Source organism: Pantherophis guttatus, chromosome 1 (genome assembly GCF_059756535.1).
Source record: "Pantherophis guttatus breed Tessera chromosome 1, ASM5975653v1, whole genome shotgun sequence".
NCBI classification, from domain to species: Eukaryota; Metazoa; Chordata; class Lepidosauria; order Squamata; family Colubridae; genus Pantherophis; species Pantherophis guttatus.
Genome location: NC_142063.1, coordinates 169,148,328 through 169,166,510, shown reverse-complemented (window position 1 = coordinate 169,166,510; position 18,183 = coordinate 169,148,328). Strand labels below are relative to the sequence as shown.

At 36.4% G+C, this 18,183-nt stretch overlaps 2 protein-coding genes across 10 annotated transcripts in view; one reads left to right on the top strand and one right to left on the bottom strand.

Moving 5' to 3' along the window:
- Positions 1–216: 216 nt before the first annotated feature.
- STRADB (STE20 related adaptor beta) lies at positions 217–16,994 on the bottom strand. Of its 8 annotated transcripts, none has more exons than XM_034430785.3 (13): positions 16,536–16,994; positions 16,190–16,273; positions 14,327–14,383; positions 13,555–13,635; positions 11,163–11,307; positions 9,754–9,875; positions 9,330–9,438; positions 8,820–8,943; positions 7,108–7,279; positions 5,004–5,108; positions 4,152–4,378; positions 3,259–3,301; positions 217–1,995 (listed from the first exon to the last, which is right to left on the bottom strand). In XM_034430785.3, exons 3-13 carry the CDS (start codon positions 14,336–14,338, stop codon positions 1,843–1,845), a joined length of 1,293 nt encoding a protein of 430 aa, XP_034286676.2. In that variant the 5' UTR covers positions 14,339–14,383; positions 16,190–16,273; positions 16,536–16,994; the 3' UTR covers positions 217–1,842. The 8 variants fall into 8 exon arrangements, with proteins under 8 accessions (XP_034286676.2, XP_087741158.1, XP_034286692.2 ...); XM_087885032.1 differs by having other exon boundaries at positions 11,205–11,307; XM_034430801.3 differs by lacking the exon at positions 16,190–16,273 and having other exon boundaries at positions 11,205–11,307; positions 16,536–16,960.
- The window catches only part of TRAK2 (trafficking kinesin protein 2), a 30,274-nt gene continuing 28,970 nt past the window's right edge, over positions 16,880–18,183 (top strand). The window contains exon 1 of one of the 2 annotated variants that reach the window (XM_034430770.3): positions 16,880–17,288. The gene's annotated coding sequence lies outside the window, so the exon portion shown is untranslated. The remainder of the gene's footprint in view (positions 17,289–18,183) is intronic. The other variant, XM_034430776.3, reaches the window with a different exon arrangement.

Here is an 18,183-nt window from a genome sequence, read left to right as displayed (position 1 = left end):
CCTGACAAATACAGTGCAATTTTCTCTAGATTAACTTGTTTGTACTATCTTGCTACACACAAAATTAGTTACTGGTCTCAAAATAGTTCTAGGGTATTATTCTAATCATGCTTATTTGACAATCTGTCTAAAACAATAGGGCTTCTAAATAGCAATGCTAGCATTATATATTCTCTTATTGTTGAGCATGAAATAAGGCGCCAGTCACTCAAATGATCTTTGTTCAATATTTTATTACAATTAAATTTGTCAGAATTAGGTTGATAATACATAATTTTCCTTCAGTAGTTTCCTAGTTAAAAGGTCACTTGTGATGCTAAATAATATTGTATACTTAAAACTAATTTCTATTTTTACATGAGTAAATAGAATGTACATTATTGAAAAATCATTAATAAAATATTAAACCATCTCCAAAAGTATGCTGTACAGGTAACAAGAATTTAGGTTTACTTTATTCAATTATTCACAGTACTATTCACAGAAAGCAGCCTTTTTTCCTGTTCCTTTATATTTTCTGTTTGTAATTAGGACTGAACTTTCTCTTCTCAAGAAAAGCAAAGCTACGAAGACAAAATGACTTGGAAGTCACCTTTTTTTTTCTCAAATGCCTGAGCCTAAGAGTAACATTAACCAGATCTCTGTTCTTTCACTGACCCTGGAGCTAAGAAGTGGAAAGGAAATGGGCTATGAATCACAATCCATTGATAGATGCTTGTATTTCAGTAGAATGACATCACTGAACACAGCTCAAAGCCTTCCACGATATAGTTTGCCGTAGTAGGCTAATAGTCATTTGCCCAAGTAATACAGGTCTCTTTTATATTAATCCTACAAATTTTGGTTCAAATTTTGGCTACTTATTTAAAGGATGAATATTTTTCCTGAACAGCAGATCACAATTAAAGCTATGAAAATTAAGCAATATTCTTAAGTATATAGTCAAGTAATTTCAAGCTTCTATTTGACAAATTATTTTTTCTTTGATTTCTCAAAGACACATGTTCCATTAAAAACAGCTTTCTTTTTTCAAGTTACAGTGTTGGCTACTTCAACAACCACTGAAAGTTATGTAGTAGATATCCAGCGCTCTGAGAGATTTCCACATTGACATTTATTGCAAGTAGGAAAATACACTATATTTTAAAGAAGTTATATATTTGATATAAACTTGATGATAGAGATGATTAACAATGTATTAAATAAAGAATGGAAACAATATTTCAAATTAATATTGGAAAGGTAGACATAGAACATAAGTACTGTAAAAGCATATGCCATTCCAAGCAAAGTTTTACTATATAAATGGATACTATTACAGTTCAGATGTAACAAAGATGTAAAGAACTGTACAGATATTTCTGCAATTTAATTAGTAAAGGTAAGTAAATTCTCATAATACCACTTTGAAAAAAATTCTCTGTATAGCATCATCTGTATAAGCCTTTAGCATTTTCAAGTATACCAAAACAAAAACTTTAATTGAACAAAAGCAGCAAGTAAATCATATTATTTTCCAAAGAAGTATAGGAGTCCTTGACTTACAACCACAATTAGGACCAGAATTTCCATTGCTAAGCAAGGCAGTTATTAAGTAAAAGGCCCAATTTAATGATCTTTTTTTGCTATGGTGGTTAAATGAACAACCATGGTTATCTGGCTTCCCCCACTGACTTTGCTTGTCAAAAGCTCATTAGAAAATGGCAATCACATGACCATGAGGATGCTGCAACGGTTACAAGTGTGAGGACCAGTATCAGTCACTTTTTTCAGTTCTGTTGTAACTTTGGTCATTGAATGAATGGTTGTAAATTGAAGACCACCTGTATGGTCTTAGTATTCCTAAAATTCCCAATATGTCTTTTTCTCATTTGGCAATCTACATTCAGATTTATTCCAGATGGCAGCTGAATGCACCGTTGGTATTTGTGAGTGATTACGTTGGATGGCAGGAGGCAAGAGTGAAAGTAATGACCCCTCTGTTTCTTCTTTCACCTGAAAATTAAGAAGGCAGTCATTAGAATAACGACTTTACATCACACATCTGTTAAAACAATTATGAATACCTTCTCAGAAGTTTATGGAAATACAATGCAAGTTCTTGTTGCCCAAATGTTAATTATTGCTACTAACTAAACTCATAGAAACAGTGATTGCTAATAAAGACTATGAAATCAAGGGCTTCTTACAGATAGGTCAATGGCAATTTCATTATAAATTCAGATAAAATGGCCATTCTTTAATCCAATGGTTCTTAAACTGGGGGATAATCTGGGAATATCCTCAGAATAATGAGGAAATTTGTAATTACTGGTTTTTGAATCAAGAATGAATCTGCCACTGCCAAGATTCTTGTGTAAAACCATGGAGTATGGCATTTTTTGTGGGGGTAATAACATTAATCAAGACAGGGAAAATCAGTAATTGGGTCAAATAATATAAGAATCACTGCTTTAGTCAACAGTTTATGCTCACCTCCCTTCCCCTGAATGCAAATAATTACATTTATTGAAAAATAGAGGTAAAAGTGTTACATAGGCTGCCTTAAGCCCTGGAGTGAAAGACAGAATATTAATTGTAATTCATTTATGCAGAAAGATACAAATGAATCCATACTGCAGAAGATATACCTCCTATATTGTTCTTAATTGCTAAAAAAGGTGGTTTTTTTCACGTTGAGAGGTGAAAAGGAAACTCTTACTTTGAACAAAATGTACAGAGTAACATCCTAACAGTAGATATCTGAACAACGCATATATAATGGAGAGGGGACTGGGCAAGGAAAGGAATTTTCCCAACTACTTTTTTCAAAAGGAAAAAAGCATTGCTGGCTCTATAAAATAGCTGTGTTTATGCCAACAGCTATCTCAGTTCTATGGGTGGGGCAAGGCAAGCAAATATAAGTATTGCCTACCATAGATATGATATTATGAGTTCTTTAAAATAAAACTAAGAACTGGAACAAATAAGTTGCAGTTCTATAACCAATCAAAATCACAAATCAAAAAGAAAGCCAACACCTTAATCTCAAACAGGACTTATAAATGGACAATGCCTATTACACAAATCACACTTGCAGAAATCACATAATACATTATTTCACCAGTGCATAAATTTATATATTAAACTGCTCCAAATAGTTATCTCCTGTTCAAATCAAAGATATTGCAGCTTCCAACATCTGATTTGTTTTCTAGACCCAAAGACTCAGTGATATTATGTAGCTAGAATATCTAACAAAATGTATAACAAACTCACCTGCTTGAAAAAAGCATGTGACAGAAGGCCTCTTGCTGATGGCCTATATCCCAGAAGGAAACAACAGATTAGATTTTTAATTTTTGCAAACAGCTGGTAATTACTTCCCCTCTCTTGCAATTTTTAGCAAAATCAGTTGATTGAAAAAAGAATCAGTATTTTTCCCACTTTAATTATTCCATCCACATATCCTTGCTACAATAGATTAATAGTTTAAAAATAGAATACTGCAAATATATTTTTCAAGGTCTTTAAATATGAAGTTTCAAATTTGTAACATTAATTAAAAATGATTTTATCAACCATCTTTTAACTGACAGAGCAGTACATACTAAAACATAAATATTACTGTCTTAATAAAGATACAGTTTAATATACTTAAGGAGCAACATATGTCATGAGTAGAAAAAATGTTCCTCTCTAAATGTTCATCTAAATATTTCTTTCCATCTCTCATTAATTCTTCTTAACATGGGGAACAAAAGGGGCAGGTTAAATCATTTACTCATATATTTTTTCATATATTACTCCTTAAGGGCTCAGGTATCTTAGCATGGAAAAAACAACAACTTGCGATTACATCTGTAAAAATGACTTTTAAAAATGTCTGAACACTTATATGAGAATAGTAAAATATTTCAAAATTTGATAATTTCATGAAATTTCAGACATTTTAAAAATTTGCTTTAATTTTTTTTATTATTATTTTTTGGTTGCCATCTGGGGATACTATGGGTCTTCTGATAATTATGAATAATCATGGATGTCCTGCTGACAATTATAATTTGGTAATACTGTATGATTTACATATATATAAACCAGGCTTTCAAAACAGTCTAATTTCAGTTTAAAAATAATTAAACTCAAATTTGCACATTATTTTAAAGCATTACCTTTGTTCTGGGTCCTGGTGCAAACACAATTCTATCAAATTATGGAAAGCAGGAGAGAAAGTTTTAGGTGGAGTCTGTAGTCTCTCACTTGTCATTGTGCGTGTCATGCTTTCCCCAATTCCAGAATCAATTCCTGACTGAGAATTTTTTATCCTAGATTCTCCACATGAAAAAGTGTTTATAGCCCAAGGACAGTAAGACGGACCTTTAAGTTTTTGCAGCAGCATCTGGTAGAAAGATACAGAAAATACTGGAGTCACTTTGCAACAGTGTCAGAGAAACACCATGACTAAATGAATGCAAAATGTCCAAGTACATTGTGGCTGCATTAAATAATAAAGTTTTGCAAAAGTATTTATCAGAAAGTTATAAAACATGCAGTTTTTCCTACAATTCAGTATTCATTGGGAATTAAACTCAAGTCAATCATAGAGCTGGAAGGGACGTTGGAGGTCTTTTAGTCCAACCCCCTGCTCAAGCAGGAGACCCTATACCATTTCAGACAAGTGGCTGTCCAGTGTCTTCTTAAAGACCTCCAGTCATGAAGCATCCACAACCTCTGAAGGCAAACTGTTCCACTGGTAGGCAAGCTGTTCCATTGGTAAGGGAAATACTGTTTTGCTGCCAAAGAAGGGCTATTTAACAAATGCTTAGAACAATGCTTCATGGAGTGATCTTTGCATGAACCAAGTATTTAGTGAACTTAAATAAGAAATCATTTCATCCAACCAAATCAGTCAGCATTATACTTCTTAAGAGAATTGAATCTAATTCTTAGATAATTGAAACACTAAGTACATAAAAATTCAAAATTAAGAGATGTCTTATGCTCTGGAAAATAATAGTCAATACCTGTGTGCGAGGCATATCCTGAAAAGGTACATGCCCATTAGCTAGTTCACAAGCTGTAATGCCCACACTGTAGATGTCAGATTTCACATTATATCCATGCATATCCTATAGAAGAAAACACTTATCAGGCAAATTCATTTGTTCAAAGGCTATCAATGTACATTAGGAAATGGATGAGAAATATTTAAACACGCCATGTACAGTTCTATTATTTGTACATATGGAATAAGTTACTCTACTAACTTAAATAAAAAGGTATACCTCTGAAGTATACAATTAGGTTGTACAGTAGTCAACTATTTTAAATATCAATGACATGCAACTTCATAAAAGATTGTAAAGATATTTTGGGTACTTTGATATAATTTAGATGTGCTTGGTAAGTAAGTACATAAATATCGTAACTTTTTAACATTTTGTTTGTTTCATTTTCGTCTTTTAAAATAATAGTCTATTCTCCCCAAATCTGGAACAAATGTTGACAATGTGTGTTGGGCTACAAGTAAGGAGAATGCTCCATTCAGATGAAGTATTTTCATAAATAGGAAAACATTTAAAAATATCTGTTAATAATACAATTATATGTAGATTAAGAAGTAAAAATATTTATCTATCAATCCACAACTGGACCAATATACTACATATATTGCAATGTAAAACTTTCAGTGAAGAGGACTTCATCCAGAAGTGGATTGATTCAGGCAGAGTATTTTACATTTATATATGTGTGTGTACTTATTTATTTATTTATTTATTTATTTATTATTTTATTGGATTTCTATACCGCCCTACTCCCGAAGGACTCAGGGCGGTGAACAGCCACAGAATAAAACACATAAATACAAAAATTTAAAATAGAATAAAAACGAATTAAATAATTTGGCTGAGACAAACTTAAAATACCCAATAATTTAAAAACAAATTAAAATTTACATTTAAAAGGGGAGATGATTTATATGTATGCCCATTTGTATGGCATCTTATATTAGATATTTAAAATGTATAAATGAATATACACAGATCCTATGGAAAGCACCTATTTTAAATGGGAACTTCTTCCATATATTATATGATGAAAAGGAAAAATAAATAATGGAAATATATTTGAAATCTTTGGATAGAACAGGGGTGTCAAACTCAATTTCATTGGGGGCCGCATCAGGGTTGTGTTTGACCTCAGGGGCTGGGTTGGGCGTAGCCTGGATGGGCATGACCAGCTTGACGTCACTCATGGTGGGGGTGCCTGTGGTGGCCTAAGTGCTCTGCCAGGGAAAACAGGCTCCCGATCTCCGTTTTCAGCCACGACAGTCTCTTGCAGCCCTCTGTCAGCAGAAACAGAGCTCGGGTGGGCCATGCGTGTCCCCCCAGGCCCCATTTTTGGCTGTGATGGCCTCCTACAGCCCTCTGCCAGTGCAAACAGAGCCATGCGGCCCTCCTGAGCACCATTTTTGCTGGCAGAGGCACCATGGGCTGGTCCCTTGCTGTTTCCAGGGCAGCCCCAGGGATCAAATGTAATCATCTCATGGGCTGGATCCGGCCTCCAGGCCTTGAGTTTGACACTCCTGGGATAGAAGAATCTTAATATGATGATGATAGTGTTTAACTATTTATACAATGTCCTTTCAAAGAAAGCTGGAGGGGGTTTATGACCATCTCAACTATTACAACAAATTTATTTGTTTTCCAGAATACTGGAAATTAAATTCTACTGGAAAGAAATGCTAAAAATATATTTGTCAACAGAAATAGAGGAATTAAAAACAATTACTTTACTATGTACATATAACAACAGGCTTCCTGATTTTCAGCAATAATTTGGCAAAGGTAATTGTATATGGGACTATATGGATTCAGAGATACCATTTTAAACGATATGGAATATACATCTTGGAATCACAGTATATCTGTAATGCATCAAAATTCATAGTGCATACGTAGTTTTAGATAAAACATTAAATGCCAATATTTAAAAAATTGTAAAGAATGTAAACATAACATAATTAAGATTAATTTCTAGGGTGCAGAATTTAAATATTTAATAAATTTCTGAGGCAGTATATATAGCAGGAAAGCACTTCCACAATGCAATCTAATATATACTGACCTGCCTTAGTAGTTCAGGACTCAGCCAAGGAAGCATAGATGTACTGAACTGGGGGAAATCATACACAGCTTTTAACTGTTGTCCACTGCTGACTAAACTATAGAGGTGATTTAAGCCCGACAAATAAACTAGGCCATCCCCTGAAATCAGTATGTGGCTAGCTTTAATACTTCTGAAATGCAAACAAACAAATTAATTAATAAAACCCCAATTATCTTGCCTATTAAATACATATTAAGATTCTGATACATCACTTATGTAGATTTGATTCTTTTTAATAGCTATAAGCTTTTCTATAGCTTAAAGGTTATGCTATTCTTTATTGCATCAGAAAGAGAATTGAGGCATACTGCTTACGTTAAACTTGATGCTGTTCTTGTTTGAGTCATTCTTGAATTTAGTTAAGAATTACTTGACTAATAAATAGCAGATCTGAGTCTGTGAAGATGTATCTAGCAAAGATGCTCACAATATAAAAGATGCCTTGATTTGAAGTGACAATTTCAAATGATCCATTATAGGCCTCAGCCCAAGAAGGTATAATTCTTTCTTATTCTACTTCTCTGCAAGCCTGGGATGATAAACTGGCTTGTGGGCTGGATTCATCCCACAAAGCCTCCCTAACTAAACACCCAACAGTTCACTTTATAGTTACATGCACTGAGAGAAAATGGAGAGAGACTGGATGGTTTCCTCTGTGGGCTAGGCTAGAGCAAAACAGAAAAGGTTCATGAGCTATTTATATGGTAGCCAGCCATTACCAGCTTATAGCCCTCAATGTTTCTAGGACGGAGGTAGATTTTTAAAAATCCCACAATGTGAAATGTGTGTGAGTAATCCCTTGGTCAGTGCAACATAAGAGAATTATTCTAGGTTAATGTGACCCATTTTTTCACATTTTTTCTAATTCTCTTCCCTCCTCCCCCAATCAGATTTTGAGTCTAAATATTTGATAGCAAAATTACCGTAGCTTGATTACTCACTCCCTTTTTTTAAAAAGCATATTTAAACAATATTGCATGTTCTAATTTTAATAAGGCTATAAGTATTGTATTATATGCTTTTTATTTGTACGTTTTCCACAAAACTATATAGAGATCTTGCTGTCTCAACATACTCACTTTATACCTGAGGGTATGTACTAGAAGAACTCTATAATGTAAGGTAACTTAGGACCTTATGCAGTAGAAGTCACAATGTATAGAACACGTCCAAATTACTTCACTGTAAACAATTGTGGTAATAATTCAAAGAGATCAATTTAGCTATACACAAGAGGTCCTATAGATAGATCAAGTTTTCCTTTCCTGTCTCTTGTTGTACCATTTCTTCACAATGTATTTAGAAACTTCAAATATTTCTTAAAATTTAGGAGTTAGCAATTAGAGGCCAAGGGAAGGAACCCTTAATGAGCTCATGCATTCATCAGAAAATGCCTTGTACCAGAAATTAAATATTCATATTGTAATGTACTCAAAACATGATATATTAAAATAATAGGAATATCTGTGGAGGTTTAATATATTTTAAAGCATTTTGGAATTCCCTCTGAGAATGAGAAATGAAAACATAAATTGTTATACTTGGTAAGGATAAACATCTTAATCAGAGAATGATACTAAAAGAAAATAGATAAAATAAAATAATCACATAACTTTTCAAGCTTCAGCTGAAATCTTTGGATGGATTGCAATGAAGTTCTTCCATATTACCTGTGAATATAACCATGTTGATGCATATAGTTCAATCCATTAACTGCACCAAAGAGGATATTTCCTATCAAAGCTTCACTCATGCCTTCAGGGAAGTAACTCCTCAAGAGACAACTGGCTGAATCTAGAAAGAAGAGCCCAAGGTTTAGTAGTAACTCCTCATAATATCCTTATAATATAGGAAGGTCAGAGCTGGCCCAGATATTTTCTACCATAATTAGGATGATCAAATTCATTGAACTTTTGCAATGTTAAAAAAAAAGCTCAGGAAGAACTCCTGGGCAGAATATAGAAGTACATGATCAAAGAAGCACATTAGCACTGGCCTCTAAAGCCCACAACTGAAGCAATTCTGTTTCAAAAAATAGTCCCAATTGTTTCCTCTTTAAGTAATTATCCCACTTGGAAGTACAAAAGATTCCACAAACTAGGTACCAATAAGCTGAATTGCTCTGCATGTGCAGAAAGAATTTAATAAATAAGGATATATTTTTGTAAACAGTTACTTACGGTAAGCCATGAAAGGAGAAATAACCCAAAGCATTCTTCCAGCAGTAAACACTGCCCAAAAAGTCAAGATATTCGGATGTCGGAAAAAGTGGGATAATATCACTTCATTCTAAAGGAGGAAAGAAATGTTTTAATAATCTAAAAGACAGGAAATATTCCATGCTGTTTTAGCTATAGGAGACTATGTGTGTGGCACGAATGATCTGAAAACAATCCCTGAATCAGAAAAAAAAAATAGGTGGCTCATTTCAATGTCAAAAATATAAAACTGAAATTACTTGAGAAAGCTATAACTAATTCTCTGTCAGCAGATTTCCAAATTTCTTTGCATATATAGAATTACTAAGAATATGGGGATATAGGTAAAAGTCTCAACTTATATAACCTTGCAAGCATTATATATCAAGTTTAAAATCATGTTTACTTGTAAAGCGTTTAAGAGTTCTTCAGAACATCTTTCCAGATCTGTGATTCTTACAGCCACCAGTGTTCCTGTCGGGATATGACGGGCGAGGTAGATTGAAGTTAAGTTGTTGTATCCTTTTCCTACAAAGTAACAGGAATATACCACTTAAATTCTAATTAATTAACTAATAATATTTTGGAATGGATGGTATACAAATAAAGTAAATAAATAAACAAAATGTTCTTATGACTCACAAACTCTTAACAATTGTGAAAAAGAACACCTTTCAAAGCAAGCATAAATATCTGATGTGAACCAGAACACAAGAATCTGATTCTGAAAGCTTTTATAGTTGAAACGATCTTGTTTTAAAAAGATTACAGGTAGTCATTTAATTATTACAATTGGGACTGGCAACTATTGGCAATAGTCATTAAGTGAAACATCACATGGTCACATCAGACTTATTATATCAATTCCACTGCAATTGTTAAGTGAATCATTCCCAGTAATTAAGCACAATGTCATGAGATTGCAACTTGCAACTTCCTGCTGGTTTCCCCATTGACTCTGCTTGCCAGAAACCAGCTTTGAAGGTCATGTAACCATGGGATGTTATAAATGCAAGCCAACTGTGAAGCACCCAAATTGTAATCATGTGATTGTGAGAATAATATGATGGGCATAAGATTGAGGGCCAGTCAAAAATCTACTTTTTCAGCACCATTATAAGTTTCAATGGTCACTGAACAAAACTGTCCTTAACCAAGGACTACTTGTATTATGTTCTGGTGACTATCGAATGATAGACAATGTGCAATTTATAAATTTACAACGTATTCAGAATAGATCAATGAATATTGGTGTAGCATGTTAAATGTTTAAGGCAATAGTGTACAAAAAATGAAATAAGAATTGAACCTGATATTTTAATAGGGTTTACCAATTGAAGTTCATTTAAAATAAATCTTAAGCAGTTCATTAGCATAATAGATATCTTCACACCAATTACCAACATCGTGTGCTAGTTACATACAAAGGTGCTTGTGTAATACCATTATGAATAGACAGTATTCCAATCTTATTCACTCATGTAGGATCTGAGACAATGGAGAAGAATGCAAACAAACATTTTCTTCTGGTTAAAAGAGAGGTGATAGATATTGCAGCTGAAAAATAATTATTCATGCACGATTTGACAATATCCTTATACTACTGAAGCTACCATGAATAAAAACAAAGACTAATATCAAGACTTACTGAATCAAAGGCAAGACAAGAAGTTAAATGGAAATAGGTTATAAAATACAAGCAAGCATTAATAAAGATAAAACTAATATATATCTCAGACCTATTGGCAGGGGATGGCAAAGGGTAAAATTTCTAATCCATATCTTCGGTTCAAGTATAAACTAAAGATCTCTCACTTAAGACAAAATAGGAACACCTTTCCATCACAAAACAATCACCTATCTCCACCTGGAGATCATAGTGTGATACATCAGAGGACAATGGTATCTGTTCATCTCCTCTTTGGGTTGATTGGCCCCAACATACAGCAAATTCATCTGTCTGAATAGGAAAAATATTAATCGTTATTGTTTAAAATGGAGTCATTTCACATAAATTTTGAAAATCTTCCAACATTCCTGTCTGTATATCATTTCAAAAGTGCCAAGTGGTTTTTAATTTTGCCTGGTTTTTGATGGAAAGAACTTCTTTAATTGGGGTATAATTTTTTTTATCAAGTTGAATGTATTTAATTTCTAAAAAAACCCTATGTGGCTGATCAGATAAGGTACACATTTCTCTATATCAATCAATCCATGAAAAAGCCAGACATTCATTTTCACTGAAAATATTATATAATGTAAGTACTTTAAAACCAAAATACTAAACAATATATCCTATCTAAAGTGCTACTATATACTCTAGAGCAGGGGTGTCAAAGTCAAGGCCTGCGGGGCGGATCCAGCCCGCAGGGTACTTAGATCTGGCCCACAGGACCAGCCTGGAAATTGCAAAGGACCGGCCCGCAATGTTTCTACTAGCTAAAATGGGGTATGGGGGGGGCATCACACAGCCTCCCCCTCTCCTCCCCCCCCCCCGTTTCGGCTGCCAAAGTGCTGCAGGAAAACAGTTGGGAAAGAAAATAGTTGGGAACACAAGCAGCAATCAGAAGAAAAAGAACTGGTCAGGAAAGCATTTTTTCAAACAAAAAAAAAATTGGGCACGACATAATTCTTTGTACTGGCAGGTTCAAGAGGTTTCTGAGTTGGGAAATTTTGACCCCTAATTTTGTTTCACTGACACTCATTGAGAGGACTGGAAGACTTCTATTTTGGTGGCAGAAAGGACAACAGAAGGGATCCTTGAGGCTACACAGACTCAACTTTAGGCAGCTTTAATCTATCTGAATTTTGCCTACAACTAGTCAAGGCAAGATGATCTTCTCCTTAGCAGCATTTCTTTCCTTTCCCTCATTCAGCCTTTTTCTAACCCCAACTTTTCAACTGCACTTTCTAGCTTGCATCCATTGTCATTTTCTCCTATAGCCAGAAGGGTTTTTTTCCTTGCTTGGGCAGTTCCCTTGGCTGCCTTTTCTGGGCTGAGTCTCCTTTTCTTTCTTCCTCTGGGGTTTCCTCTGCATCCTACTGCTGTGACTTTTACTTCTCAACTCACTTTTTCTCTTTTGAGTCTATTCAGAAAATCATATCCTGGGTTCATTCTTATTTCAAATTGTCTAACATCGATCTCCTGTGCCCCATTTTGGCTGCCAGAGTGCTGCAGGAGGCCATCGAGGCCAAAAATGTTTTGGCTGACAGAGGGCTATCAAAACTAAAAACAAAACAAAAGGAGAAATGTTTCCCCTTTTGCATTTGAGCATGCAAGAAGGGGCAGGAAAGAAGAAAGGGAAAGAAGAAAGAAAAAGAAAAAGAAGAAAAGATGGAAGAGAGCAAGGAAGAAAAAAGAAGGAAAGAAGGGAAGGAAGAAGTTAGAATGAAGAGGAAAGGAAAAAGAAGAAAAGGGAGGGAGGGAGGGATGAGTGTAATGAGGGAGAGTCTGAGGGAAGTCCTGCCTTAGCACTTGGCCACTACAGGTGCCTCCCCCAGACACGAGTTCCATGTCACGCCCACCCTGGCCACCCCCATGCCCCCCCAGCCCTTCGAGGTCAAACACAACTCTGATGAGGCCCTCAATGAAATAAGAGTTTGACATCCCTGCGCTAGAGGACAAAAAATGTATTTGGTACGTAATTCCAATTCTCTAATATATACAGATAGTTCTCACTTACTGACCACTCATTCAGTGATTGTTTCAAGTTGCAAGGGTGCTAAATGTGTGGTATTTACAACTGTCCTCAAAGTTACAACCATCACAACATCCACGCAGTCTTATGATTGAAATCTGGCAACCAGCTTGCACTTGCAGTGTTGTTGCAGTGCCCAGCAGTCATGTGATCACCATTTATGACTTTCCCTGCTGGCTTCCCTACACAAAATCAAAGGGGAAGCCAGGAGAAAAGGTCGCAAGTCACTCAAGTAAGTCTTCCCCATCCTGCAACAACCATTCCCAGGCCCCAAATTATTTCAGTGTGCTGCTGCTATCACTCACATATCCTCTCCCACCTGGCAACAGTGATTTACACACCTGCCAGTCTGCTTGCGAGTCGCTGGGACTTGCATCTTCCTGCTGGGTTCCCCACTAATTTGTTTTTTGGAAGCCAGCAGGAAGTATACATTTTAACACAAGTGTAAACACGATTATGATAGAAAACGTAATACTAGTTCTGCTAAGGTAAGATGAATTTTCTCTTACCAAGCCTTGATTACTGATGCTTTCCGATTGCTTTTCTACTCTAATGGATTCAACTCGTGTCCGTAGAATACAGGAACAGTCCTACAAAGATATTTGAAAGTAGAAAAATAAAGCCTTTAAAATGTAACTCACTAATCTATACTCATCTGTTATGATATGAAACTGCAACCTCAGTGCATAGTAATAACGAATTAATGTAGACACTGTACACAATAAGAAATGAATCCTTTCCAAATAATGTCATCTCAGTGGGTTTAGGGACATCTAAGAGTCCATTTTGAAAAATCATGATTAAATTCACTTCTTCAAAATTAAGTACAGTATAGTTCTCTGAATTCAAAGCTAGATAAATAAGAGAAGCTGAATTTAGTCATCCAAGTAACCCCCTTTTTATGACCCTGTAAAACGGCCATTCCAATTATTAATTTTATCCCTGTAATCTTTAGTTTGGGATACTGTTCATCAACAACTTGCTGTGGGGCCTGAACCTGAACACCATATTAAGATATAATATATATATTAATATATATTAAGGTGTAAGAGGAGGCATTAAACCACAATTTTGGGCTATGTTTTACAGTTCAAAGAAGGTTCTATTTAAAAGCTTTGACTCTGGAAAATGAACCAGAATTCTGACCCTCTCTCTGCAATGCTCCGCAATGGACAAAATAATTTTATTCTCTTTGTACCTCTTTATTATATTTCCAACATGCAGATTATTTATATATTAACACCTGCTAGATTTCAAACATTAAAACAAATATGTGCTTACCAAACAAGACATGGAACTGTTTTAGTTCATGGAAAATATCATGCTAATCCATTTACTCTGAAATAGAACATTAAGATATTAAAGATTACAATACGTTCAACATCCAAATATCAACCAAAGATGTCTCTTTTCCTCTTTGGCCATAAACTTCCACAGAAATCCTCCAACATATAGTGTTCTGGATAAAATTAATGATCACTAGCACAACTCATCAAAAATATTTGAAATCATAGTCAAGCATTATCAGAGTTATATCAGAAACCATTTCAGGACATTGACATAAACAAAGAATATTGGGCTTTAATTTCTTTACATGATCTGAATTAAGACTGATTTATTACATGTCTGAAATCAGTCCATGTAACCATGACAGTGACTTAATCACAATTGGTACCCATAATTTATAATGTTTACAAAACTTAACTATAGCACCACTTGTCTGAACTAAATTGAGAAAGGTTTCTTTCTTCTGCTGCTTTTGAATATGAGATAGAAACTGGAAATAAGTAGATTTGGGGAGTAGGGAAATTAACAACACCAAGAGAGCTGGTTACCACCCCTTCTAACCCTAGTGCTGATAATAATGTGGCATTACATTTCTTCTTACTACAATGTAACACTGTCAACCTTAACAAATGAAGTACAATTGGTTGTGATTTGACTTACTGACTGAATAATTACTGTATATTCATAATTGCACGTCAAATTAACGTCATGTAAACATATTTTTATTTGAGAACCATTTTTTAAAAAATGTATTATTTCTTTCTATAAACATATTTTATAAAATAACATGTTCAGAAATGAACTCTAGTAAAATCATTTCCAAAATTCTTTGCATCAATTGACCTGTTTTCATCACACAAACAACACAATAATATTCTCCTCAAAGAGGCCTGCAGTTCTTTTAATGGATTTCCTTTTAAACAAAGATAAAAGAATACGCTAAGACTTTAAAAATATGAAAGATTTTAAACTCAGAGTTTGCACACATATGCCTAAGTCATCGTTCCAAATGCCAAAGATTTTTTGTAAGTTATTGTTTTAATATTAGCTAAGATGGGAGTAAATGAATAGGTGGAAACCATCAATATGTATATAAAAAAACGGAGGGGTACCATATTAGAAAGCATGACTTTTAATCTCAACATGCATACTTTCTATTTTGACTACAACATATCCATATTGTCCATATTGTAAAATCACCAATTCTTCCATTAAAAAAGAATTGTATACATATGTCTTGAGAGCCAGCTTAATGGTTAAGCCACCAGGCTAGAAACCAAGAGATCTGCTTTAGGCAGAAAAGGTAGCTGGGTGACTTTGGGCTATCATTTTCACTCAAACCTAGGACTTGTCCAGGCAGTTTCTGAGAATCAGACATGATTGAACAGAAGAAAAAAAGTATGCCTTAAAGATGAACATGTTAATTTTATTATAAAAGCTGTTCTCAATCTGTACTATATCCATTTTAGGTAACTAACAAAAGAAATAGTCAGGAATTATAGCCATCAATAAATTTTAAATTTAACAAATTCTAATACCAGTAGTTATTCACCCCATCCCCCCCAAAAAAATAAAAAATTCATTACAAATACAAACTACCAGAAAATAGGGAGAAATGAGAGAAGCAGAAGTAAGTTAGATGTTTAAGATTAGTATTCAAATCAGTGAAACGCTCAATCCATAACAGAAAGATATACTGCCACTCCTGCTTAAACGTTTGGACTATAATTTGGGCTAAATGCAATGCAATCAGGTGGATTACTGTATAATAAAAAATACTTGCAATCAAACTGCATATAGGATCAAGGATATCTCATCATCCTAGGCATCTTAACATTAACCAATACTAGCGCTAACCTTCCAGTAAGGACTATGGACGTAGAACCTTCAAAGCCTTTTGAGTATTTGATTCTTGCAGAGGCAGCCCTTTTTCTCTTTCACCTGGAGAAGCAACATAAACATTGCGAGACTCCATCTCCAAAGTTTTGTCGCAACAACTTTAATCACCCAACTGAGTCAAAACTAATTCAGCCGGAAGAATAAGCAACTAGGAAAGTTTTCGTCTTTTCCCTCTTACAGGAACTGTGCGGGGAGGTGACTTTGGGCGTCCCGCCTTCCTATTCCACACGTACCCTCGTTTGTTCCCACTTTGCACCGACTCTTTTCCTTCACACCCGGCCCGACTTTAACTTGTGTGTGTTACCTTCTGCAAATTTTACCAGGAACTCTGTCCCATCGAGCCTCGTAGGGCTTCCTCCAGAGCAGAATCACCCACCCGAGGGGATTAGGCTGATCCGGGGGCGCGCGTGCCTTGTTTGGCCGGTTCTCGCAGAGCAGCGGCAGGAACCGTCGGAGGCGGGGGGGGGGGCAAACGCCCCCCAGTACCGCGAGGCAGACCGAGAGCCGCCCTCCCTCCGCCAGCTCTTTTTCAGAGACGCAGCGACCGACGACGGACCCCAGGCCCCTCAAACTTCAGGCCCCGCCCCCTAGAACAACTGCGAAGAAGTCCAAATCGGCGGAGGAGACCAACACGAGCGCCTCCCACCTAAGGGACTACGAGCCCCATAGTGCTCTGCGATTCATATTCGCATGAGGGGAGTTTCCAAGGGGGGAGGAGGAATGGAAGGAGCTGTTCCCGCCCCACCGTTGCACGATGGGAATCGTAGTTTCAAAGCCAACGGGTGGCAGAAGCAGTTTGGCGAGCTCCTTACGGGATAGCTGTCTCGCAAAGCGGGAGGAGGCGGGGCGGCGCGACCTCTTTTCGGGGGCCGCCATCTTGTAGTCCAGCGTGACCGCCTCCTCTATCCCTACCCCTCCCACGTTGCCTCACTCCGTTCCGGTGCTCCGAAAGAGGGAGCCGGGGAGGCTCTTGCGGTAACAGCGGCAGCTGCAGCGCGTAGCTTGAATGGAGTGAGGTGGAAGCGCCCAGGTCGAAAAAATTCAAACCCGGGAAGCGGTAAGGAGCAAGGGAGGGGAGCCGAGATCATGGCTCCGCGTTTTCCCTGGTTTTATGCATCCGCCCATTGCTGCCTTCTGTCCTTCCCTTTCTCTTCTTCCATTTCTACAGTCGGTTCCTTCGTCCCTTCCCCCCAATTCCATGTTAAGATGGATATTGTCTTAAGAAGAAGCACTGGCTGGACCAAGGATTTAGTACTGTCAGCAATTGATCTGGACTCCAAAAACGACCGCGAGATGCTTTGCTTTCCAAGAGAGATTAGAAAATCTGACCTGTATCCATTATTAGGGCTGGAGGGAGTCGAGCATGACAACGATTGCATTCTCACACTCTTCCCTCCTTCCCTTTCTCCAGTGTTGCCAGATCCTCGCCTCCCTTTTGCAAAAGGTCCCCTTGACCCCTGATTTCCCCCCCTGCCTTTCCTATTTCACCTGCGGGCTATTCCATCTCCTGAACAGGCTCTTCTCTTTCCTTTTGTAGCCGTAACGAAAAATGTTCAAAGGGGAAGGAGGAGTGTTTTTTTTAAAAAAAAGAATCAGAAGCGAAGTTGGAAGAAGAGGTGGCTGTTCCGTGCGCGACTGCGGTTTGCACATTTTGTATGAGTGCCTGGTATAAATCCATCCCAACCACGAAGCAGCTGCTGATGTTGATATTTTTTGTCATTGACGTCTTGGCTAGGACAGTCGAGATTAGCCGGTGCCTGTTTCTCCCTCCCACCATTTTTTAAGGAAATTATAACAATCGGCTCTTTCTCTTTTTCGGGATTAGCTCACTTGAATCAGTAGTCAAGAAATAAAGAGAAATCGTTATGAGCTCAGAAGCTGGTACCGTTGCCTATTGGGATGGGCAGTCTAACAGGGTAGCCATGTCTGTGGATTACTATAATCAGATTGAT